The 25,183-nt window shown below is 37.2% G+C and overlaps 2 protein-coding genes across 5 annotated transcripts in view; both read left to right on the forward strand.

Moving 5' to 3' along the window:
- The window catches only part of LOC149080245 (amine oxidase [flavin-containing]-like), a 42,601-nt gene extending 40,730 nt beyond the window's left edge, over positions 1-1,871 (forward strand). For both annotated transcript variants that reach the window (XR_016193555.1, XM_089239330.1), the window contains 2 exons: positions 31-205; positions 1,593-1,871. Coding sequence is in view for 1 of the 2 variants with exons in the window: in XM_089239330.1 (XP_089095456.1) it covers positions 31-205; positions 1,593-1,739 (322 nt within the window). In the remaining variant the exon portion in view is untranslated. The remainder of the gene's footprint in view (positions 1-30; positions 206-1,592) is intronic.
- A 5,139-nt stretch (positions 1,872-7,010) lies between these two features.
- The window catches only part of LOC149080246 (DNA (cytosine-5)-methyltransferase 3A-like), a 187,917-nt gene continuing 169,744 nt past the window's right edge, over positions 7,011-25,183 (forward strand). For all 3 annotated transcript variants that reach the window (XM_089239331.1, XM_089239332.1, XM_089239334.1), the window contains exons 1-2: positions 7,011-7,078; positions 19,198-19,265. In XM_089239331.1, the coding sequence (XP_089095457.1) occupies positions 19,203-19,265 (63 nt within the window). In that variant the 5' untranslated portion in view covers positions 7,011-7,078; positions 19,198-19,202. The remainder of the gene's footprint in view (positions 7,079-19,197; positions 19,266-25,183) is intronic.

Here is a 25,183-nt window from a genome sequence, read left to right on the forward strand (position 1 = left end):
TCGATTTAATCCCATAATTTTTATCTCTAGAGTTATGAGACAACCTGTAGATCGATTGTACTTTGCTGGTACAGAAACTGCTACCCATTGGTCTGGTTACATGGAAGGAGCTATTCAAGCTGGTGAGAGAGCTGCTAGAGAAATTCTTCACGAGCTTGGTAAAATTACTCGCAACCAGATATGGCAACCAGAGCCTCCATCAGAGGTGCTTACATTTCTATCAATATCTAGCCTTTACCACTGACACATACTCGCACAAAATTTTAATGACTAAGGCCATGTCCATACTCATATACAAAGTCACGCAATAAATCGCACGATTTGTGAAGAGACAAATCGCAGGAGTGTTCACGTGCTCTGTGACTTAGACTTGCGACTTTTATCTATGAAAAGTCGCAGAAAAGCCTTAGAACACCCGATTTGTTCTCCGGTTGTCGCGGAACGCGTGTAAAACTTTGTCGTGTGTGTAAACGTGTAAAACACGTCTGCAACTTTGTACATGAGTGTGGATATGACCTAAGGGTACGTCCACACTCGGTAGCCCAGGTCGATAAGATACTCACCTAAAGTACCAAAGGATGTTTAGAGGTGTCGCGAGTTCGATACCCGGTTCGTTCTTGTCAGAAACTTTCCTGACACAGGGGTACAACAGAAAGGTGACATGACCACAGAAAAAGATTGCTACTGCAGGGAGTCCCACACCGATAGGTTAGCACAGCAACCTCTCGGTGAGTATAAAAAAAGCTGCCGTTCGGAATCAGCGGTAAATTGTAGGTCCCGGTCTAATTAGCCTTCGTGTGCAGAAAATGACCGTGATGCGACAGAAATGATCAAATGACCTCCACGCTCATATACATTTACAAAGTCACGCAACAAATCGCTCGATTTGTCGAGCGACAAGAACACGTGTTGCGCGATTTTTTATACGAGTGTCAACATGTGCTGCAAGTTCTCATAGATAAAAGTCGCAGAACACCCGATTTGTTCTGTGATTATCACAGAACATACAAATACTTTGTATAAGAGTGTGGACGTAATCTAAGATAATGCAAGTTTTGCATAAACATAAACTGAAGTTCCTTCCTCTAATTTCAAAAAATTACAAACGAATACGTTGTTGTCACTTTAACAATAAACTGAAAGTGCTTGTATTTTGATAACTATCGAAATCATCGAAAAAGCATTTCGTATTTTATTTCCCACATTCCTAATTGCGGGAAAGAATATGTTTAGGGTTATCGTAGCCACATTATACAGTATAGTTTGATCCAGCAAAATAATATTAATCTATTGTACTGTTCACAAATCAAATAAGTTAAAAATTTTGGATGTGAAAAGTTCTTAAACACTGTAAAAGGAAATTCCATTCAAGTGTTTCCATAATAAATGAAAAATGGTACAATTCATTTGACTACAATTTAGCATTGCATTACGAAGACATGCGCAATATAACATAAATAAACTGGCGGCTTAATGTTAATTTTTGAAACATTAACTGTGGAAACTCAATCTTTGCGAAGCTAAAAACGCAGATATATAAAGGGGTTTTCATATCACTAACCGTTTGTGTATGAATTCTTTTTTTTTTTCAGGATGTAATTGCTAGACCATTCGAAACTTACTTCTTGGAAAAATACTTTCCATCTGTTCAAGGATTCCTAAAATTTTCTGCTTTTACTGCCATCTTAGGTATCGGTACCGCTGCGACATTCATCTTGAAAAAAAAACAGATCTTATAAATTTTAGGGTCTTATACGTATACAGTCCATAATTGATCCTTTCTTCAAATTTTCGCTTGAAGCTACAATGACAATTTTTTTGAATCATTGTATGGTTTATATTGCATGGTTAATAAATAATATGATGTATTATTTTCATTTGTTTCATTTCAAAACTTGAATGTATAAAGATATTATTTATATATATATTACTTTGATAGCTTCTTAATATTATACGCATTGGTTGGATACGCGCAGTTTGATTGTGCCAATGAAATATTGTCTCAGGTATATGTGGTTTGCATAGTTTTTTTAAATTCTGCACAAAAGAATACGCTCCCGTTTGCGTCATATAGGAAATTAAAATTATCTATCAAGCCAACGCACGACATTCGTGGATTTACCGAGAAGTTCAGGCTTCAAATTTCACCTATGAGGCCCGTGATACACATGCTCCTGAAAAAAAAACTTGCTTATTTACTACTAGGTAGGGTGGTCGTTTATAGTATGCTCGCCGAGCGTATGCACATTTGCTAGGACATAGCACATCCAGAGGCTTGCTTGTTATAGCCACATTTTTTATGCGTGATTTGTTTTGTGTGTGTACCACACTCAATACTTGATGAATAAGGATACGTAATTTTTCGTATTTAAGAAATAGATGTGATAAATGCGACGTGGCAGTTTTTATGAATGCGTACGAAAATTTGATTTTTTTGCCACTTCCACGAGGAAATCTCGATAATTTATACTTTTTCAAGCCAAAATAAGCAATAATTTTGCTAAGCACTTGAACTCTAGATTTTTACATCACTTTAATAGTTAACCTCTTCATTGAACTGGAAAAAAAAAATTGTGTTGTTAGTTTAGTTCACTTTCACGAATGAATTCAGACTCAGAACTTTGGATTTGAAAAGTATTTTTTTCAACACATGCAAAATTTTTGCCAATAAATGCGGAAAATTTCCGATTATTAAATTTTATTTTTTTCATAAATTTGGATTTTTTATTTGCGAAATTAACGTTTCACTATTAACATGAAATAATGTTTTAATGTGGGGGAAACTGCTCTGGATCTTAAAATTGTCACAAAAAATAATGTGTACGATATTTTCCGATCTCATCAATTATTCCTTCGCAAAAACGAACAAAATCGTTGGGCAATTTTTATTTACAAGCCGACACTCCATAAGCACTCATGTTCCTATAAAAAATAATAAATTTGAAATCTCCCCTCAATGAGCCATTGTTACAAAGCAATAACTAAACTACCGTGTTTCCCCGAAAATAAGCCCTAGCATGATTTTTTTTTTTTCAGGATTCTCCTAATATAAACCCTACCCTGAAAATAAGCCTTAGTTGAAATCGTCAATCAGACGCATTTAGTATGTGTTTGCAACACACGACGGATGTATTGAACCATAAAAAATTATGACTTTATGATACAGTAAAACCTCTCTTTTGTGGACACCGGCGGGACCAAAAAATTCGTCCGTGAAACAGTGGTAAATTAGAAACAGTGTTAATCAGGGATTTGAAATGCATGCTTTTATTATACGGGGGAAATTATTATTTTGCCGTAAAAAAAGGAGGTCACCGCATCTAAGGGGTGTCCGTCAAAAGGGGTTTTACTGCACTTGAAACAAATTATACTATAAACTATAATTTAAAAAGTGTCGTTAATACCCAATCAGGCATCCTTGGACGAGAGGTGAACGCCTACGTAAACAGATAAATTTGATTATACAATATTTTTATTCTATATTACGGCCCGTAATATTTTGAAGCCTGCTTAGTAGGTCATTTTATAAGAAATTGAAACTGGTGGGACACTGAAAAAGTTACATTCTCTCAACAGTATGGTCAGAGCTGTAAGGTTTTCGCCATCGGGAATATGCATGATGGAATTAGAAAGCGTGGGTGGGGGGAGAGAAAGGCCTTTGGCAGAGAAGAGGAAAGAAGCCTGGTGTTTTCGAGTAGTTAGTGGCTCCTGTGAAAGCCACCGCGAAGCTCGTGACGTCACTGAAGTCGTCCAATTGACCTAAGACGCCTTCATATAGTCCTATAGTCATTGGATACACTGCAAAAAAAGGTAAAGATTTCGAATACGTCGGACTGCTATATCCAATGGCTACAGTTGAAATGGACGGCTTTATTGACGTCAAAGCTTCGCGCGGAGGCTCTCTGCTATAGAAGGTGTTGCTCCTGTGGACTCAGGAGGTAACAAAAGGCTCTCTGTAAGCGAGAAGGATGTGTTAGTATTTTAATGTTCGAGGGAAATTGCCCGATATCCGTCCCCCTCTAATTTTCATATACAGAGCCGCTACCTTGCGAAAGTGCCAGGAATCTCTTCAGAACCATTCAGTTGACTGCTTGCAGTGACGCAACTGCTTTGCCCTCTTCATTTACGCTTTAATTTTTCAAAAATAGTTTTTGTTATAACTTGTTACAATGCGAAACTAACTTTGAACAGTTATATTTACTCCTTACGGTAAGTTTATCAGTTAGCGATTATAATTATAGATCACTAATTAAATATCTGTAGTCGTTCAGTCAGGAGCAGTCACAACTTTAGCTAAAGCTGAATTCATAAATCCGTGCTCATCATGTATATTCTTGTGATGTTTTTTTCCGACTACTTATTTAGTCGGAAACATTACATTTAAAGTAATTACATTTACTTTGATGTATGATCACTCTTGTCGACCTTTTACATGTCTTATTCATCAGAAAAAGGCTAATTATATAAATATAAAAAATATATATACACACGATTGGAAATTATTTGAAGAAAAAAGAATAAAAGATGAAGTTTAAGCAAGAGTGAAGTAGAACCTGTGCAGTGAGTGGGTCGTCATCGGAGGGAACCATAGACTAAAGATATAATAGACAGCGCACGCTATTCATAAAACTTGTCGAACGTGAAGAAAAGATGAACAGTATTGTCGGGGAAAGAACAGGTTCTGCGCTATTAGATTTGGCTCGTTTTCGCAGAACATAGTGATTTCGTGTTAATGCTAGGGAGTTGTTGTAACGAAATTTGACTCGATCGAGTTGATGAAAACTTTCCTTCATTTGTTCAATGAATTTCATTCATTCTTTTGTAAAATATTTAGGGAATGTGGGATTTGAAAAAAAAATCAATTCTATATAATATAAACAAATATTGAAAAACGAAATTTTTTTATTTCCCAAAAGGGATAATTCCTAATAATTTAAGACTTCTGAGTTTTTAAAGCTTATTATATATAACCCATCTCTTATAAATATATACAACCTATTTCATTTATATTTTTAAATAGTCTCTTCTCATTCACTTTGCTACTTTTAATTTCGAAAATTTATTTTAACTAGGGGTTATTAAAATATAAAAATGATCTTCCAAGAACATTAAAATTACTCTAATCATATATTTATTTTGAGTATATAATTATAATGCATCATATTATGTTATGTAATGTAACACATTCACACTCATACCATATTTAGTCATGAAATATTTAAATAATAAGCAAAAATTTCATTTCCAACATCCTGAAAAACCTTTCATAACCTTATCACACAAAAATGTAAACACTTACATAATATTTCAGGAATAAAATAAATTTTTCAAGAAAATTGCAAAACCTCATCGTCAGTACTTTTCTAAATTATAAGAAATGAAATTTCTTGTAGCGTATATATGTAATAATTTAGAGTACGTAAATGTATGTTACATGTGACATATGTGTAACCTCTTCGCTCCAGAAGTATATGAATAGAACATATAGGCTGTAGATCTGTCTTGTAATCGCCTCCCCAGATGATGATACCATAATTCACAATTGAATAAAACCATGCATAGTAAATTTCTCTCAGAAATATATATATATAATTTTTTTTTTTGAATGAACAAGTGAGCAGCACTAGCGCTTTTGTCATTAAAAAAACTATTTTTTAGCTATTTCTTCGTTCTCTATCTTCGTATCTCTAGATTTTTTTCACACCACAATTTTTGTTCCAATTAATTATGATATATAATATATAACTAACAAATGTAAGAAACTAAAATAAATGCGTGGATAATAACTGGAAAGGGGAGGCGGAATTAGGGAATTAAGACACCTTAGATGAAAATCCAAAATTTGTGTTGGTTTTTTTTTTTGTTAGAAAAAATTTAGTCACTTGCAGCACTATTACTGAAGGTAATGAGTTGACTTACTTAAATCAGTTTTTAAATTATTTTTTACACAAATTTTCATAATTTTGCTCAGAGGGGACGGTATATGTGGGCACTTTCCCTTACTGTTAAGTTATAATTACTGTAAATCAACTATTATCAAAAAGTGAGTGTTTGTGGTTAAAGGCAATCAATCGTCAAAAACGAACCCGACATAGTGGTAAAACTGAAATGTAGCATATACAATGAATATGATATATGAATATAATAGCCTACGAGTGGACATTTTCTCTTAACTGGTGGAGTTTTTAGCCTGGTATACATGTTAATTAAAAGCTTGCTTGTGCTCAGGGTTATTCGAAATTAAACTAAAAAGGCTCTAAACACGATCAAACATTTTGTGTAAACTTCGTGTTTGCCCAAATTTTTGTGCAATCATTTACTCGTGTATTTTGTGAAATGTAAGTTTTGGCAAATGTTTGAATTAAATCGGACCGATCCAAATTATTTACTCATACAATTTGATCGTGTATGCGATAATAATAAATACTACTCACGTTCGCCTTAATTTGATGTTACTTCCACATGGAATGAAGTTACATGTTTCAACGCACATTAAAAAATAAAACACGTGCTAACTATGTTAAGAGCTGTCATATATATCACAGTATTATTAGTAAGGGGATGGGTTGAGATATATATATAAAATTAATGGAATAATTATTTTAGTAGTCCTTAACATCAAGAAAAATGATGTTTTCACAAAAAATTAGAACTGGCAAAAAGTCTATCTTGATGAAAATTGCAAATGAAATGACGTTATGTATTCATAATTTCATTTAGTCAAAAATAAGTTGAATTTCATTATGCCGCAGTTGAAAAATTCTTTCTGAAAATTAAACATAAAAAAATTCTAATAAAATGTATAATAGCAGCATATTTGGAGGGGAGAAAATAATCTCTCTCTAAGTATTTTTCGGGCAAAGAACAGGTTTTTCCAGCGATGTGGTATTATCTTGGTATGCAAACAGATTGGCTTACACGTCATATAGCGTCAACCAATCACAGCAGGTCGTTTCACAGTATTATCTTCCGGTACTAAATTTGAAAGAAGCTTACTTCAGTTAGCTATTCTTTTTTATAGTGTGTATTTGCTCGTTCAAAATTCAGAAAAATTAAAGAGAAGTAATTATCACACAGGGTAAGTTATTTTTTAAGTTTTAATTTTTTGCGTTAGTTTGGGTTTGAGATTTTCTCGCTGGACAAGAGTTTCAAAATTTTGGGTGACCATATTTCTCCAAAAGATACGGAAAGTTAAGATAGTCATAAAAATTTAAATTTTTGTTAATTTTTTTTTCACTTGAAGGTTGAACACGAAACGTTTTATGAAAACCTTTTGCTTTATAAAAATACGTATGTGTAAGCTTTATGCGCTATATGGCGCATTAGTGTTACGTCACGACCGGCAGCACTGATTCCTAAAAAGCGAGCTGGGCGAGATTATAAAGGAAAACTCCATAGGGACGTAGGTGAGTCTCGGTTTAAATTAGTTTTCCTGAAAAAAATATTAAATAAGACTTGTGAGTTTTTGAAATGGAAACTTCAAATTCTTTAAACATGCAATGTTAAAAATATAATAATAGTTGGCCTCTAATTAGCTATTGAACATTTTATTTCTCGCATGCTATCTGTTTACTCGTATTTATCCTAGTAACCATGCTTTTGATTCCTGCATCAAGTCCATGAATCACTTGAATCCACCAATCATTGAATAATGATTGAATCGAACAAATTGTTTCCAGGTCTTTTTTTTCCCTCTAATAAAAATGTTTTGTGCCTGATTTGAAAACACTTCCACAATGCCCGAGATAATTTCATCTCTTTCATAGTTAATGGATCTGACATGATCCGATTCTACTGCATATTTTTCCCTCTTTCTACCAGTTTAGGTTTTTTGAAGTCAAGTAAATGATGAAACTTTATTACATTTTTCCGAGCTATATTTGAGAAAAAACCTGAAATGAAAAATATATAATAGAAAAGTGAAAAAAAAAAAGTGAAAGCTAATCTCAACTTCGCTTAGGACGGGTCTTCAACCCGTGGGCCAAATGTGGCCCTCCGAGCTTTTTGCAGTGCCCGCCGACCATTTTTATAAAATAGCTACTTCACATAGAAAAACGATTAAATTTCAAAGAAAAAAGTCGTTAAGAGCTCTGACCGCTGAAATCTAACCACTGCTGTATTTAGAACTGAGATACTATCTAGAATCGATAGTAATGCTATCTACTGTATTTAGAATTATTTAGAAGATTTTTTTAGAAGATAGTAATGCATTACTAATATATTAAAAGAGCCATCGGGCACCCTATGATTTCATATAGGCTACATATTTCGAGAGGCCAAACGCGGCATCTGAAAGGTATACAGAATTTACAGAAATGCTACAATAACGCCTTAATGAAAGAAACAATTTTAGAATTAATGAAAAAAATAGTCACACACACAGAATTACTGAAAGAAATAATTTTCAGAACTACTGATAGAAATCAGAATTGAGAATAATTTCAGAAGTTCTTGAAAATGTTCGCCACTCGTGCGAACGAAACGTCGAAAGACAAACTGTACTTCATGTAGACCAAAAAACCGATAACTTTTAAATTTAATTCTAATTTACACAATGGCCATGAAAACCTTTTTTTTTTGTTTCGATTTCAGAATTGTTAAAAGTAATAATTTATGAAAAATTAAGTTTTTGAAAGAAATGAGTTCATAATTTATGAAAAGTTAATGGAAAAAGTAATTTTTTTTCAGAATTATCAGAACAAATTTCAGATTTAATAAAAGAAATAATTGATCACAAAAAGAGTTGATTAATTTATGAAAGAAAGTTATTTGAAAATAAAAAATTTAATTAAATATATTTAGAGCATTTAGGCCACGAATAGCACATGAACGAATAGCATGAGAGAAATAAAAAGCGTTCATAGCTAAGTACAGATGAACTATATATTATATTTTTAACATTGTATGTTTACAAGAATTTGAAGTTTCCATTTCAAGAGCTCAAGTCTCATTTGATCTTATTTTTTTTTAGAAAAATAATTTAAACACACTCATCTATGTGTCCTATGGCGTTTTGCTTTAAAATCTCAGCCAGTTCATGTTTGTTTGTGGGATCAGTGCTGCCGATCGTAACGTAACACTAATGCGCCCTATAGCGCATAAAGCTTACACATACGTATTTTTACAAAGCAAAAGGTTTTTTGTATCGGTATGCGGGACGGAAAAAAAATGTGAATTACGGGAAAGTCTCAAATATGAGACCTATAGTCACCCTCCTGTGTTTGTGAAATTTTTTTTTTTAATTTTATTTTGGATGGTTCTTATTAATTTTACTCATATTAAAAGTACAGTAATTCTCTTTTCTCGTATGATTATAAAGAAAAGTACTGTATCACACAGCCTCTTTATGTGGACATGTCTATGGATGGATAGGGGTCTAATAGAGAATCTAACTGGGCACTCTGTGGTATTAGATGTTTTTGCCTGTTCTGAAATTGTTTCATAAATTCTGAATTTTCATCAAGTCCTGGAATTATTTCTCTCATTATATAGTACCAAATTATTTCTTTCATCTATTCCAAATTTTTATTAGTTATCTAATTTTTCATTTTTTTAATTTGATCCATTGGGAAATTTTTATTTTTTTAAATTTACATTTTTTTGTACGTGGATTACATCTAATTGCGAGTTCATACTTTTTTATAAATAGTTTTTTCGCCGTTCCTAATACATTCCGTAATTTATGCGTTTTTGAATGCCGACCTCCCCCAAAAATATATAAAACCCAGTTCGGGGGCCTCTAAAAATGTTCGAGCCCCCCAAATTGTTAATACGCCTCAGTTCATGAGAAAAATTATGAGCATATTCTGTGCAGAACATTTAGCTTTTCATAAACATTTTTATTAAAGGTGCAACCACCTTTTTTTATTACCAGGCTTGCTGCCTAAGGGCAGCTCTAGTCTACCAAACGTGGTAGGCAATTTTAATGTTTGGTTTACAACCGTATTTTTTTAAAGTTTGTCTGACAGAATATCAAAAGTACGGAGTATATGTGTTATTTTAGCCATTCAGAATCCACTGCAATTTTTGTTCAGAGCCGTGTTTACATATGGGCTACACATGAGCCTTTCTAAGTGCTTGCAGATGTGATGAATGTTTAACTTTATGGGTATTTATATTTCAATTATTGGGAGAAAAATATACGTAGCGTGTTTTTTTAAGTAAGTACCGTTTTGAAATAAAACGAAAACAAGTTGACTTTCCTTAACAATTTTTTTATAGGAAAGCCTGTACCTTTAATCTACACTGCTCAAAACAATTAGGGGAGCACATGGTTTTAACAAAATTACGCAAAGATGTATACCGATAAGTAACATAAAATGAATCATCCATAATTTAAAGCCTAGCAGGAAACGGAAGAAGAAAACTTCATATGCAAATCAAAGTTCATGACGTCAAAAACCAGAAGAAGGAGATAAGGGCAGAAATCGGGATGTTGCAGAAACGTCTGTTTTACTGCCGTAACTGTGAAATTCGATTGCGCAGTATTTTTTTTTTTTTTCGAGACAAGGTGACTTGAGGATGTCTCAACAACGTGATTTACCGGAATCCATGGCATGGCGTGTTATAGGCAGACTGGAATCCGAGCAAACACAACGTAGTGTCGCGGACGCTGTTGGAGTCGCCAGAAGTGTTGTTGCAAGTCTGTGGAATCGATTCCAAGAAACAGGAAATGTTAGACGTCGACCAGGGAAGGTCGGCCACGCGCCACTACAGCAACTGATGACCGGTATATACGGTTAACAGCCCGTCGAAACAGAACAGAGAATGCTACGCAGCAACAAAGACGGTTGCTCTTGGCAACAGGACGAAGGGTGTCCAGCCAAACAGTACGTAATTGGCTTCATGAGGGAGGACTCTATGCACGTAGGCCAATGGTCTGCATTCCGTTGACCCCACGCCACCGTGCGGCTCGAAGAAGATGGGCTGCTGAACATCGAGATTGGGAACAACATGATTGGAGCCAAGTGCTGTTTACAGACGAGTCCCGATTCAGTCTGGAGTGTGACACCCGACGTGTTCTGGTATGGAGGGACAGGGGCACTCGAAATAACCCCGCATTCGTTCCTGAAAGGTCACAATACAGACGAGCTGGTTGGATGGTATGGGGTGGAATCAGCATAGGCGGACGTACGGACCTGCATATCATTCGGAATGGCACTTTGACGGCCCGAAGGTATGCAGACGAGATACTGCGACCTCATGTCATCCCTTACGCTGAAGCCATTGGAGATTCCTTTGTTTTCCAGGATGATAATGCCCGACCGCATAGAGCTCGTCTGGTGTAGAACATGCTTGAAGCTGCAACAATACAGCGTATGGAATGGCCAGCGTGCTCTCCTGACCTGAATCCTTGGACGACGCATTGCTGCGCGACCAAGGCCGCCTGTTACTGTCCGAGACTTGCAGATTGCACTTCTTGAGGAGTGGAACAGTATTCCCCAAAGTCTGATCGATAACCTCATCGCATCCATGGCAAACAGGTGTGCAGCAGTCTTAGCTGTTCGAGGAGACCACACGCCCTATTAAAACTCATGCATCATGTCTAAACAGTACTTTTTTTTATCGTTTACATGTAACCAAATTGTTGCCCTAAATCATCTTTCCATATTTTCAAAGAATTAAAGCTGAATTCCAAATTTTTTTACGTCTTTTTTCTGTATTGCGCATTGATACGCGTGTACTATCCATTGTATGCCAATACGTGGCTGTCTCGCACGGTTTTCTTCACTTTTTTGCTTGCTCCCCTAATTGTTTTGAGCAGTGTACTTTTCAACATAATTTCGACCAATATTAAGGCATTTATCGTATCTTACAACCAGCTGTTAAATCCCATCATCATAAAAGTCTGCCCCATGATTTGACAACCACTGCAACACGGACGTTTAGACCTCATCATCGTCGTCACGGCGCTGACCACTCAGATGCTTCTTCAAATGCAAGAACATGTGGTAGTCACTGGGTGCTAAATCGGGATTGTACGGAGGGTGATCAAGTTATTCCCAGCGAAATGAGGCGATGAGATCTTTGGTTCGATTAGCCACGTGTGAGTGGGCATTGTCATGAAGTAAAACGATCCCCTTACTCAACATGCCTTTTGTTTATGATTGCACAACTTTCAATAATTTAAGCGTTCGGTCACAATTTCATTGAGAACACTTCTGGAAATTTGAGGAAACTCATTAGATAATGACGAAATCGTAAAGCGTCTGCTCTCCCTCAATTTTTTGTCAACTTTCTGCACCAAACCTTCAGTAATGACAGAAGGTCACCTACTTCGTTCCTCGTCATGAACATTTGTGCGGCTATCTTTAAAAGCTCTAACCAGGCCGTCTTAAGAGTATCATGGGCCCCCGGGCCAAGTGGTTTATCGGAGGCCCTACCTGGTATATCCTAGAAAATTTCAACCGGATCTCATTTTTGTAAGGCCCCTCTTCTCTTGAGGCTCCCGAGCCGTGCCCGGGTGGTCCCATGCGTTAAGACGGCACTGGCTCTAACCCATTTCCGTACCATTCCATCGCTCATAATGATTTCTCCATACATTTCATTGATCTCACGATGAATGTCAGCTGCTTTCACGCCTTTAGCACCAAGAAAACGAATTACAGCGCGTATTTCACAGTCGGAGGCATTTTTAATACTCACAAACAAACTTAAACATGGTCGAATGTTTCCGTAATGGTGTCTGTGGTTTGCCAACAGATGTAGGTACATAGCGCGCGTGTGCGGAATACCGACCGCAGCACTGCAGCTGCAGAATTTCAAAATGGTACTTACTTAAAAAAACATGCCTCGTAGTTTAAGTTGAAACAAACTAATATTATCAGCCTAGTAAAGGGTCACAGCGCATTATTTCCTCCAGGATTCTCATGATACCGTGTTTCTTCGAAAATAAAACCTTTCCAATAAAAATAAGGCCTAGTATAATTTTTCGGGGTGTTCCTAATATAAGTCCTACCCTGAAGATAACCCTAGTTGAAATTGTCACAGCCAGACGGACCTTTTTTTTCTCGTCCGTTGCTAGTTGCTACATTCGACGGATGCATTGAACTTTTAATAAAATAATAAATTTTATTACTTGTTTGCATAGGCGTACGCAGAATTTTCTCAGGGGGGGTACGTTTTTCCTGCAAAATAACACTATAATTTTGGTTTGGGGGGGGGGGGTTAGAACCCCAAAATCCCCCCCCCCCTTTGCGTACGCCAATGCTTGTTTGCCATGTGTTTACTAAATTTATATTTCAAATAAATAACTATTAGTGTTATGTTAATCAAATAACTCTAAATACTCCAGTGGTTGCCTTGGATGAGAGGTAAACGCCTCCAAAGTAAAGATTCACTCAAGAATGGCTGCCTACCACGATATTTCTGATGATATAGGCATATTGAAAAGCTATTGAAAGCCGGGCCGTCTTGACGCGTGGAGCCTACAAGATCAGGAAATTTCGCCCCTGGAACGTTTCGTCCTTGTTACATTTCGTAACTGACATTTCACTTGCCCTAAACGTGAGTGTGACTGTGCGATTGAATGTGTGAGTGTGAGTGACCGTTTGAGTATGTGAGCGTGGCTGATTGCATAGTTGAGTGAAGGGCCAAGTGCGCGTGGCCGTATGAGTTACCGTGAGAGTGATTTCATGGTTGAATGAATGACTATGAATTATCAAGGTAGTGACCGAGTTATTGACAGAATGAGTTCAGGGCAGGCGAAATGTCACGGGGGGTAAATGTTCAACTCACTTGATCACTCATACCATCATTCATACGGTCGCTTGTACGGTCAGGACAGACGAAATGTCGGGCGACGAAACGTGCTGGGGGCGAGATGTCAGGGATAAAATGTTGGGGGCAAAGTTTCCGTAAACCGGAGCCTACCCAGATCAAATCAGTGACAGCTGTATTACCAATGCGCTAGTAGCCCATAAGCAAGAAATGTTATTTTTAAGAGAGCTCTAAAAATGATTAAGTCCAATGGTTCTCGGTAAATGTAGTCGTGAGAAATTCCAGCCAAAATTTGTAGGTATTTGCAGATAATTAATGATTTTTCTACATCGGAAAAATACGACATACCCACAAATAAGCCTTAATGTATATTTTGGAACAAAAATGAATACAAAACCAGGTCTTATTTTTGGCGAAACACGGTAGTTAGTCCTGACTGCAGGTCTCGATTTAACGAAAGCAGTGCAGAAAATGGCCGTGGTGAACGAAATGAACAAATGCGTTCTTACCGAGGAACCGGAAGAAGGGGACAAGAAACTAAATTACTTTCTTGAATGGTGAAACTAGTTCATATTCAGTAAACTGGAGCCGTTTCTTATTAGGCTGAACTACTTTGAAATGTTACCATTTTGTGTGTTAGCTTTTGCATTTGCTTTTATTTTATACCAGTACCATATGGCCCGTGATACACATGCTACTAAGTAGCACGAAAGCATGCCGCTTTCAAGCATATGAATTTATTCATTCATTAGGTTATGAATGAATATTATTAGGTTATGAATGAATATTATTAGGTTACGAATGAATATTATTAGGTTATGAATGAATATTATTAGGTTATGAATGAATATTATTAGGTTATGAATGAATATTATGTCTATTAATTTATTCATTAGGTTATTGGTTGCATATGCTCGAAAGTGGCATGCTTTTGTGTTACTCAGGCCCCGTAATGCACATTGCTACTACTTGCCGCAAAAAAAAATTAGGAGGAAAGCTAAGCACTTCTCTCTCGAGGAAAGTGCGTTTTTGGTTGTATCTATATATACGGTTTTTTTTTTTTTTCTGAGTTGAATCGCGAGTCACATTTGCCCTTTTTTTTATGCATGTTACTAATCCTTCAAGCCATGAATTTTCATTTCGTTCTTTAAAATTTACCATGTGAATTATACCTATGGTAATTTAGTTTTTTTTAACCATGTTTTTTATTTAAAATTTACTTCTAGTTTCTACGGATTAGAACTCAAGAAAAAAAAATTGAAATGTAATTCTAAATTGAGAAGAAAAATTGAATACCGATTGATTGTGGCCTATCACACCTGAACGGTTTATTGCAGAGTTGAATTTAACTTAATATTTATTGAGACACATGGGAAGTCCCCGTCTGTTAAATGCGAGTTCCGTTGTCTCGGCTGAAGCTTCTGCACCATGTTTTTTTTTTTCATGAGCAGTGGCATAAAAGCCGCGTTGTAGTATTTTGTATAACAGATCCGAGCAAACGCAAATCTAAAACACTTCCGACGGAAACGCATCACTTTCATGCAAGTATGATTTATAACTTCAATAATGGGCTTATTGTGCATTCAAAGCTTTCAGATTGCCCAGTTAAAATGCTATGAAAATTAAAAAGTGAAATTCAAAAAATACAGTAACTGCATTTTTTTTTCTACGATAAAAATAGCGTTTGACATCAGTGTGCGTATATTTAGCGATAGATAAGTAGATGGTCCTTTGGAAGATTCTGCTGTTCATGGGTCATGGTGTCTAGACATCCACCCAATGTACCAAAGCACGTTATGCGAGTTCGAAAAATTAACAAGGGCTGAGCCGGTTTAGATTTCATTGCTAACTGTATTTGAATTTCCTTTTATCTTTTCCGCTTACATGGACATTTTTGCAATGATTGTAATTTTATTTCGTGCAACTGCACGTTCCTCAGACCATAGATTTCTGTGATCGGTGTTCCGCGTAACCTTCGTGAGAGCTTTATGTTCCACGGAATCAATCGGCACAGAAAATTCACTAAACGCGGACTTTTCAAGTCACTTCACGGCTCGAGCTTACCTGCCACCCCGGTGCGAAACCTCGTATGCCACCCCCTGACCTTGGCGGCAGGATGACAGGGCTTCAGTTTAGTGGACTTCGAGATTAGAGATAAATCTTTTTTTCAGAATTAAGTCTCACATGGTTTATCGTGCGAAATGTTTATGACCATAGGTCCCGCTTTTGAAGCAGGTTTTTCTGTTTTTTGGTCTAGGATTATTTCACTGTTCTTAATAATGCCAGATAACTTGATCTTCAAAACAAAACTTATTGGTGAGCCATCGTAACTTATCCTGTAAAGATTGTATAACGAGGTAATTTTTATTAAGAAACTTATTTCAAAGGTGTTTCTCTGGTACTTCAGGGACCGGACAAATGAGAAGCCGAATTTTCCATTTGCTTTCATTTGATCGTTCTGGAAAAAACTGGGTGAGGGAACCAAAATGTGCACACAAGCTCCTTTTGAGTATTGGTTCTTGGGCCATGCGAGCCGCCGCTCAAGAGGGGTGCTAAATTTGGGGTGCATGGGTGAAAAAAAAGTTTCATTGGTCAAATAAAAATCGGAATGATTTCTATCTGCTCTGAAAGGGAGCCAAATCTGATATTGAAAGGGCGAAATTCTTTTTTTATTGTTAGGCATTGTTGGGATAAGTTGAGGGAGAGACATGGTCTCCACAAGGGTAGTAACTAAAGTCTACGCTGCCGCCCGGGTGCACAGCACCCTTTGCTTAAAGGCTCAATTACATTGGGCGAGTTACTAGCTATTTTCCGGCGAGTAAAGTAGCTGGCGAGCGAACCGGTTTCAACTAGCGCAGCGAATTTCAATTACACAGGACTAGTAAAATCGCTCAGTAGATGTGTGAGCGAACAACTCTTTTTCTTTCCCTTTTTGCCTATTGTCGTCTTTCTCTTTTGTTGCGAGCGAAAGCGAGAGGGGAAAAAAAGTAGCCACTCCTATATTGCACCCGGGAGATAACAAAAACGTCGGCGAGTAGCGAGAAAAAAGTAGCCTAAGGATCAGACCCACGAGAGTGGGCTAGGGGACCCTTGGTAAGATAATTAAAGTTAATAAAAGTCTAAAGATAATAAAAGTCTTTGTTGAACATAAACCGCAAGAACCACAGCCGGCGTGAAGTAATCCGTACTTGTTCGGTCATTTCCAAAGGAAGACGCTCGTTCCGCTGCCTTTGTATTAAAAGCCATAAAAATTATTGCTTCCCCCGAGACGACCGCGGATCCTGACAAAGACTTTTATTGTCTTTAACTTTAATTATCTTACCAAGCGTCCCCTAGCCCACTCTCGTGGGACTGAGGCCTAACCTTCAACTGTTTTCTCGCACTAGCAGAGCGACCGGCGATTTTACTTGCTAACGTTATTACTAGAACCCGGATTATATGCACTAAAAAAGTGGCAAAATATGCTCTAAAAATATGCTAATATGCACTTTGCACTTTAAAAATGCAAAAATATGCACTTAAAAATGCAAAAATGTGCACTTAAAAATGCAAAAATATGCACTTAAAAATGCCAAAATGTGCACTTACAATACCAAAATGTGCACTTACAATACCAAAATGTGCACTTACAATACCAAAATGTGCACTTAAAATACCAAAATGTGCACTTAAAATACCAAAATGTGCATTAAACACCTCCAGCATATGCACTAGAAATCCTTAAAAGTCAAAAATTCTGAAATATGTACAAAAAATGAGAAAATATGCATTAAAAAAAAATCACCATGCAAAAAAAAGCAGATGTGTTTTTAAAACGCATCTTATCTATTTCTTAGTGCATATATGTATTCATTTACAAAAAAATACCCCCTCTTATACCGCATATGCTTCTACATATTTTTTATTCAGGCATTTTTTCGTTTGTTGTAGCTGCTCGATGACGAAAATACCAGTAACAAAAAAATTATTATTATATTATGTAACAAAGAAGTATTAGACACTATTTCTAAAAAAAAATTAACACTTTGACATATCTCTAGAAATAGCCTTACAATAAAACGATTAGTATTCATAAAATACTTCATAAATATGTATTAATTCACTAAATTTCACCTGCGGGAAAAAAAACCGATGTTATGAAAATATTGCGAACAATATTTATTTGAAAAATTATAAAAAAATTGAGTGAGCTTGAATAAACCGTCAGAAATATGCACTTATCCTGAAAATTCTTTTATTTTATGCATTTATATGCATTAATGCTAAAAGAGGCCAAAATATGCAAATGCATATGCGCATTTGCATATAATCCGGGCTCTAGTTATTACACAGAGCGAGTTTAGTAGCAGCGAGTAGCTAGTAAACTCGCCCCAGTAATTGATTGAGTCTTAAGAACTCAGCTGAATGCAGGGACTATTTATCAGAATTTGACACCACCTGCCCCGGCAGATGATGGCTGTTGCTTTGTTTTTTATATTCATAATAGTGTATATGTGAGGGAGACTTCCCCACACATTTTTTACTTTCTTTGTAACATTTTTTCTCTCTATACATCACTCTGGGAAATGATACCCTCTCTTTGAGCTATAAATAATGTATATAAACAAATAAAATGTATAACCAAACTGAGTAAATGGCAGTCTTTTTATTTTAAGCTGCATTTAAGATTTTGACGTGACGTTCTTGCAGGGTTCTTTTTGGTACATACCATAGGCGGAGATAGACTTGGAAGCCTATGTGGGCACGGTCATTATATTGCTGGGGGGGGGGGCAATGGCCCCCCCCCGACCTTGTCGCACATAGAGAAAATAGCTCCGCACATAGAGAAAATAGCTCCGCGCAGTGGTAAAAAAAATAATACAGGTAACGTAGCCCACATGAACTGCCGAAAAATACTGTATGTCGGTGTATAGTTGAGTTCAATCATGGCCCCCGCATACTAGATCGGGGCCTCTAGGCTGGAATCTTTGACGGGTCCCAGGACCAGACTTTTCACGGGCCCTATTTGATTGGACTTAAAGCATGAAGAAAACAAAAAAAAAATTCTAGACCCCAGGCCTGTCAGCCTTGTCTTGTATGGCCATGAGTTCAATATTTGCCTCAAGGAAACATATTTTATGCCGAGATGAACCTTCGCGGGAGTGTACTCAACAACTTCCCAAAGTTTCATGGCGATCGGATGAATGGTGTAGTAATGCATAAAGGACAGACATACATTCGTTTTTATATGTATAGATATACGTTCTTTTTTTCTCTAAAATGTGTCCAATTTTCCGAAAATGACTTATACATGGGTTTTTTTATATAAATGTTTTGCCATTCCTCAAGTGGGGATGGGGAATTCAGCTTTTATACTAAATTTATACACGAGTATTTACAAAAATGTGAAACTTTCGTTTGTTATGTTGAATATTAAAAATGTTACAACTTGCATGGATAGAGAATGTTTAGAGAAGTATTTTTTTTCTTTTAATGCAGTCACAATGCCCAAAACCAGAAGGTCTCCTCGGAAACGGATGACTTCAAGAAACACGACGACTCCAACGGTATGTAAATGCGGTGTTATTGTTTATTGGGGAAAAAACAATTTTTAGTAATTCAAAAGGTGTTTAGAAAATATCCTATACGATTATTTCAATGGGATTGGAAGTATTGTCCGAGAAAAACAGTCAAAAGCAATGCACTTCGACCGAATTCAGATTTTTTTTTTTTAATTTTTTCATTTTATTTCTTCTTTTGGTCCTTCAGTTAAGAGATGAACCAAATTCACAAATGAAAAAATTTTCCTGTATGTTTTCTTCGCTTGTCCATGTTTAATATGAAAACATTAAAATTGAAGCACCAAAGAAAATTAAATTTTATTCTTGCCTTGTCATAAATTTTAAATTTTTAACACTAGGTTTACCGTGAGTTCACATATACCTATTTCTACCAAAGGTGACCCTTTCGATATTTAATTAGAAAAATATAAATTGACCTATTTATATTATGAAGTTAAAGTAGAAAAAACGAACCTCAATAAAATTACATCAGTGTTATAATAATCAGTTTATATTATTTTTTTTTTTTAATATTTTAACGTAAAGTATTGTTTACGAATTGTAATTTTTTAACAAAAAGTTTTCTCAGAGGGGTCAAAATGACCCCCTTGGTAAACCTAGTGTTAAATCAATTGCTGACATGAATGAAATTTTTGTTTTGTAAATTGAGTTTGGAATCTGCACCTCCAGGAAAAAAAAATCAAGTGCTTTCATGAACAAAAAATGTTTTTTAATATATGACCGGGTTAAAGTTACAGTGGTGTAATTCACATTTTCAACAAATCCAGAAATACAATCTAGCATGGGCAGAGATACGGGGAGGGGCCATGCCCCCTATGCCCCCCCCCCAGCATCAAAGGTGAAGTCAACTGATCTAATGCATATATGTATAGATGAATCGACAGCAGCATCATCTTGCCCCCCCCCCCAGCAATGATGGCCGTGCCCCCCCCCCCAGACTTCCAAGTCTATCCCCGCTTATGCAATCTAGAAATGCTAAACTGTTGAAAGGAAAAATGAACAAAGTCACAACTTCAATAGTTTGCCACTACATTGTTTTTAGTGGCAAACTAACTGAAACTTTTAACATGGAACTCTATGAAAACAATTCTAGTAACTTATTTAAAAATGAGGATTATTCACTTACACCACTGTAACTTTAAACCATCCAATTAATAAAACCGATGTGCCCAATCGGGCTAGCCCCGAAACATAAATTTTGTAAGGGGGTTGGCTCAAATGTCCTCAGCCCCTAGGATCCGGTACCTATGTGTGGTGGTGGTGAAAATCGAAAGGTCAATAATATTGACACCAAGATAAGAAAAATTACACTCTGTACAGGATGGGCGCCGGAACCTAGTGGCTGAGGCCTTTTAAGCCGCAATAAATTTTATAAGGGGACTGAGCCCCCCCCCCCCCCAATAATTTCTGAAAAAGCAATGCAATGCACCCTCCCTCTCCTTCGTACGTGCTCGAGTCCCGTATATACGGGAAAACAAACAACTTTCAGCCCCCACCCCCTCCCCCAATGTTTTCTTGAAAAATATTGGGAGAAAAACAATACATTCCAAATGTCCATTCACAACAAAGAACCGAACGGCTGATGCCGAAACATTTTTCGAGACTCGTTGCCACAATATTTGACTGTGGGGGGGGGGGGGAAGAGAACACAGAAGCAAGTAAAAAAGTGAATTATAATATTGATTTTAAAAAAAAGGAAAAAAAAACAATTTTTTCAAAGGTTCAAGTGCCCCTCGACCAGAACCTCGGCTCCTCAAGAACTTCAGAAGATTATGGTGATTTTATAGTTGATTTTTTATTGCATGATCCACCCGTTGAAACGAGTGTTGATTATGTGAAAAAAATGAATTTTTCGGCCACACCCGTCCTCCGGGTATGCTTCGATATCTCTCTGAGATGTGAAGCGGGTTGTGTCCGGTCTTCAAATGTCGAAGGAGCCCCTAGGCAGGGCCGGAACAAGAAGGAGCAGCAAAATTTAGGGAACGGCAATTTTAGGTGGGAACAAAGAACACCACCGTTATAAAATTATCGAATTTTAAAGTTGTGGGTGTTGCAAAGATCCTAGTTACGCACCCCCGCCTTCCAGTTTTCTTCCCGTCTGTTTGGGTGTTTCGAAGATGAGAAACGAAACCTAAGGACCTTCAATTACCTAAGGAAGCAGGTTGGTCACCCCTTCATAAACAGTGAAATGCATGCACAATATGGGCATATAAGTGACGCAAAATGTATGTCTATTTAGAACTCAACAAATCATAAATAGTCAGTCCTCGGTATAACGTCACTCGGGGACCAAATAAAAATGACCATAAGCGGGGATAACTTGATAACGAGTAGTCCCAATTTACTAATTATGCTGGCTGGCACTAAAAAAGGGGATGATATAGGCATCCCCCATCTTGCAGCAAGGTCTCAGGCTGGGTTCTTTGGTGGGCCATAGCTCACGGGCCACTCTATAGTGAATTTTTGTGTGAAAAAACAAAAAAAAGAGGAATCGTCTCTGTCCCCCGGGTGGTGAGGGGCATGTTTATAGTGTAATGTATGCTTAATGACGTTAATAGTGTTGATGTTACAACGAGGTCTTTATTGTACTTTGTCAAGACTCTCTCGCTGTTATCCTCGTATAAGATTTTAAATTGAAAATTTATTCAAAAAAATGATGTATTATTAGGTTTTCTTTCCATGTTTAGCGTGACATTTTTCTGCTATGAACACAGGGTCGTAGCGTGCCTCGGTTGCCCCAGCCTAGTTAAAGCCCCATCCCACGATTACTTGTTTCGCAACGCTGGGTAAGATAATTAAGGAGAAGATAGTAAAAAGTCTTTGTTGGAGATAAACTGCAAAAAGCACAGCCGGCGTGAAGGAAATCCCGTACTTGTTCGGACATTTCAAAGGAAGACGCTTGGTGGGGAGAAAAAATGGCCTTTGTATTGAAAGCCATAAAAATCATTGCTTCCCCGTGGCCCGAGACGACCTAGGATCCTGACAAAGAGTTTTATCTTTTACTTTAATTATCTTACCCTGCGTTGCGAATCAAGTGATCGTGGGATGGGGCTTTTACGGGACTGAATGAACATATAGTAGTTATTCCAGACAACCAGCTTTCCCGGGTAGATAGAAAAAGGCAAAGCGCTTGCATAAAGGCTATCGTGAGGAGTGATCAAAGAAAAGCCGTTGGGTCGCAACAGGCAGGATTAACCATTTGAGGAAAACAAAGCACATGCTTAGAGCATCGGAAAAGGGCCATCACAAAAAAATATCGAATTATTTTTTTCTTTGCTGAGTATTGTTTACTGTCTCTATAGATCGACTGGCGACAGGAGAAGAAAATGCCATCAATGAATCCTCTTAGGGCTGTGGCAGATACCTATTATGAGACGCACATATCCGCACCGTGCCAGGACCGTAGCTTGGGCGTCAGTTGACCGTGGCTCGGCTCGTTCCTCTTCAGACCACACCTTTCCGTGTGTTGCCCATGTCGCTGCCGTGTGCCGTATATGCTGACTACTAGCTTAACGAAGCTGTGTCGATTGCTTCAAGGCTTTAACGCAGCCGATTCGGTGTAATCAAAATGTTCAGTAAATTAATTAACAAGAGTGATTTGGATATAATAGCCCTAGCGTAAATTAACAATAATTAATTGTTCTAAACATTTCTGTAAATAATCTATACATGTATATAAATTTTTTTATCTGTCTGTATATAGTCCACCGACCACGAGAAGAACACTGGCTACGTCACGTTACGTCACGCCGGACGATTCTATTATATGCTTTTAGGTAAAGCAACTGCCCATCGAGAATAGCGCATTAGCAACGGCGCTTTCCTGTTTGGCGTCTTTAGCGGTATTTTGCTATTTTGGCCTCCTAGAAATTTCACTAAAAGCGCCACGGCAGTGCTGTCGATAACGTCGTCATCGCAGTGTTTTTGTTGCGTAAACACCGGCTGTTCGACAGTGTCGTCTTAAGGCATTGTCGCATTATATTCACAAAAATAAGATCTGGTTGAAATTTTCCAGAATTTACGTGGTAGGGCCTCAGAAAAATCACTTGGCCCAGGAAAGCCCGTGATGCTCTTAAGACGGCCCGGCTGCTCGAGCACTTATGGCACATAATTTTAATACAAAAAATATATTTTTTATTCCACAGAAGGGATCGAAAACTTCACCTTTTTTTTTAATAATCAGTTCCATGCATTAAGCTGAAGCCGAACACTGCTCGTATAAAATATTTTCGACCATGGCCCCCAGCAGGATGGGCTGACAAAATCCAGCCTATAGGAGAATTCTTATAATTTTTTTTTTCCACGCTGTAAATTCAGAATGGACAGCCGGTAAGAGATCCCAGCCAGGATCCCTGCTGCAGCATGAGAGGACCATTCTTCTGATGCCCTTAAGCATGGCCCCCACATCTTGTAGCCGGGCTCTCAGATTGGAATCTTCGATGGGTCACTCTAAAATGAATTTATAGTTGTAAAGCGCAGCTCACTGAAGTGTGAAGAATACCCTCATAACTGAGATTTGCGCCAAGACAGCCTTTACTGGCAACCCGGGATCATTTTGATCCTTTCCCCGCGCCGAAATGGACTTTCTCCAGAGAGGGGGGGGGGGGGGTTCGCGTAACTCTTCTCGTCATCTGAGTACTATATATGTGCAGGTATGTTTTCTATAGAAATTTTTATTTTGTTTTTATGTTGAATTGATCTCCGATAGATTTTTTGTATGTGACAAACCTTTAATGCAGCTGAAAATAAAAAGAGAGACGGCCAGTTGCTTAGTTTGACTATATACATTCTTGTTTATAGTTTGGAGAGAGGAGATTATTTATGGAGTGATAAAAGAGAGGGGAGAGAAGAAAAAAGTCATATATAGAAATTAAAACAATCTGTGGGGGAGAGCGGTACTCTCTTCCTCACGTATACACTCGTTTTTATTCAGAGTCAACCACCATCATAAATATAATCATCTGTATAGGGGCAGGTGGTGTCAAATTCCGATAACACCTCGGAGAAGTGTATCTCAGCTCAGTAGGAGCATGTTGTACGAAACAGCGCGCATATTTTTTACTCTGTGTGTGTACGCGGAATCTTCTAAACTAAAAATTGGCTCCTCTGCAGATAGAAAATGGATATTAAAATCAATAACAATTGGGGTGTTTAGTCTGCCGGGGCTTGATTCAATGATAAAGCCTCACCAGTATTCGATAATAATTTAAAACACCAATTGCCAAAGTCCCAGTCGCTGAAATACCTTTGTCAGATATTTAGCATAAAGGTGCTCAACTTTTTGAAAGGTGTGGGCCACTTCATTGTTTTAAAATATTTCGCGGGCTTCTTGAGTTATCCAGAAATGAGCCTCGATCCTCCAAAATTATCTAAAAAGTAGTGCCGCGGACCACTCGAGAGATCTGGAAATGTGCCACTAACCACTCAATAGGATAATCTGCAAATGTATCACGATCCACTTAAGTGAACTGGAGGTGTGCCGCTAGTCGCTCAAGTGATTTTGAAATATGCTTGAGACCACTTGAGAGGTTTGTTTTGTTTTTTGTTGTCGCGAGCCACATCAAATGCTTCCGAGGGCCACATTTGGAGCACAGGACATGGGTTGAGCATTTATGGCTTAACATGTTGCGTCTGATGTGAGTACCAAATTTAAAATGTCTCCTATATTTTCACATAAGAAAAAACCCAAAAAAAAATTCGAACCGTTTTCTATTTAATTTATGTTCAAACCAAAACAATTATTCATTTATGGAGCATCAGAAATTAAACCCAGTTAGTTTTCCAAGTTAACATTATTATTTTAACAAAAATCTCCCCGGCAAAATTTCGTTATATGCTATGAAACATAATCTTAAACTTGGTTTTCCCATCAAAGTTGTGAAAATGTTTATCCATATGTTTTC

This window comes from Pholcus phalangioides, unplaced genomic scaffold (genome assembly GCF_987345545.1).
Source record: "Pholcus phalangioides strain wild (caught in Gottingen) unplaced genomic scaffold, Ppha-v1.0 ptg000011l_1, whole genome shotgun sequence".
Classification (NCBI taxonomy): Eukaryota; Metazoa; Arthropoda; class Arachnida; order Araneae; family Pholcidae; genus Pholcus; species Pholcus phalangioides.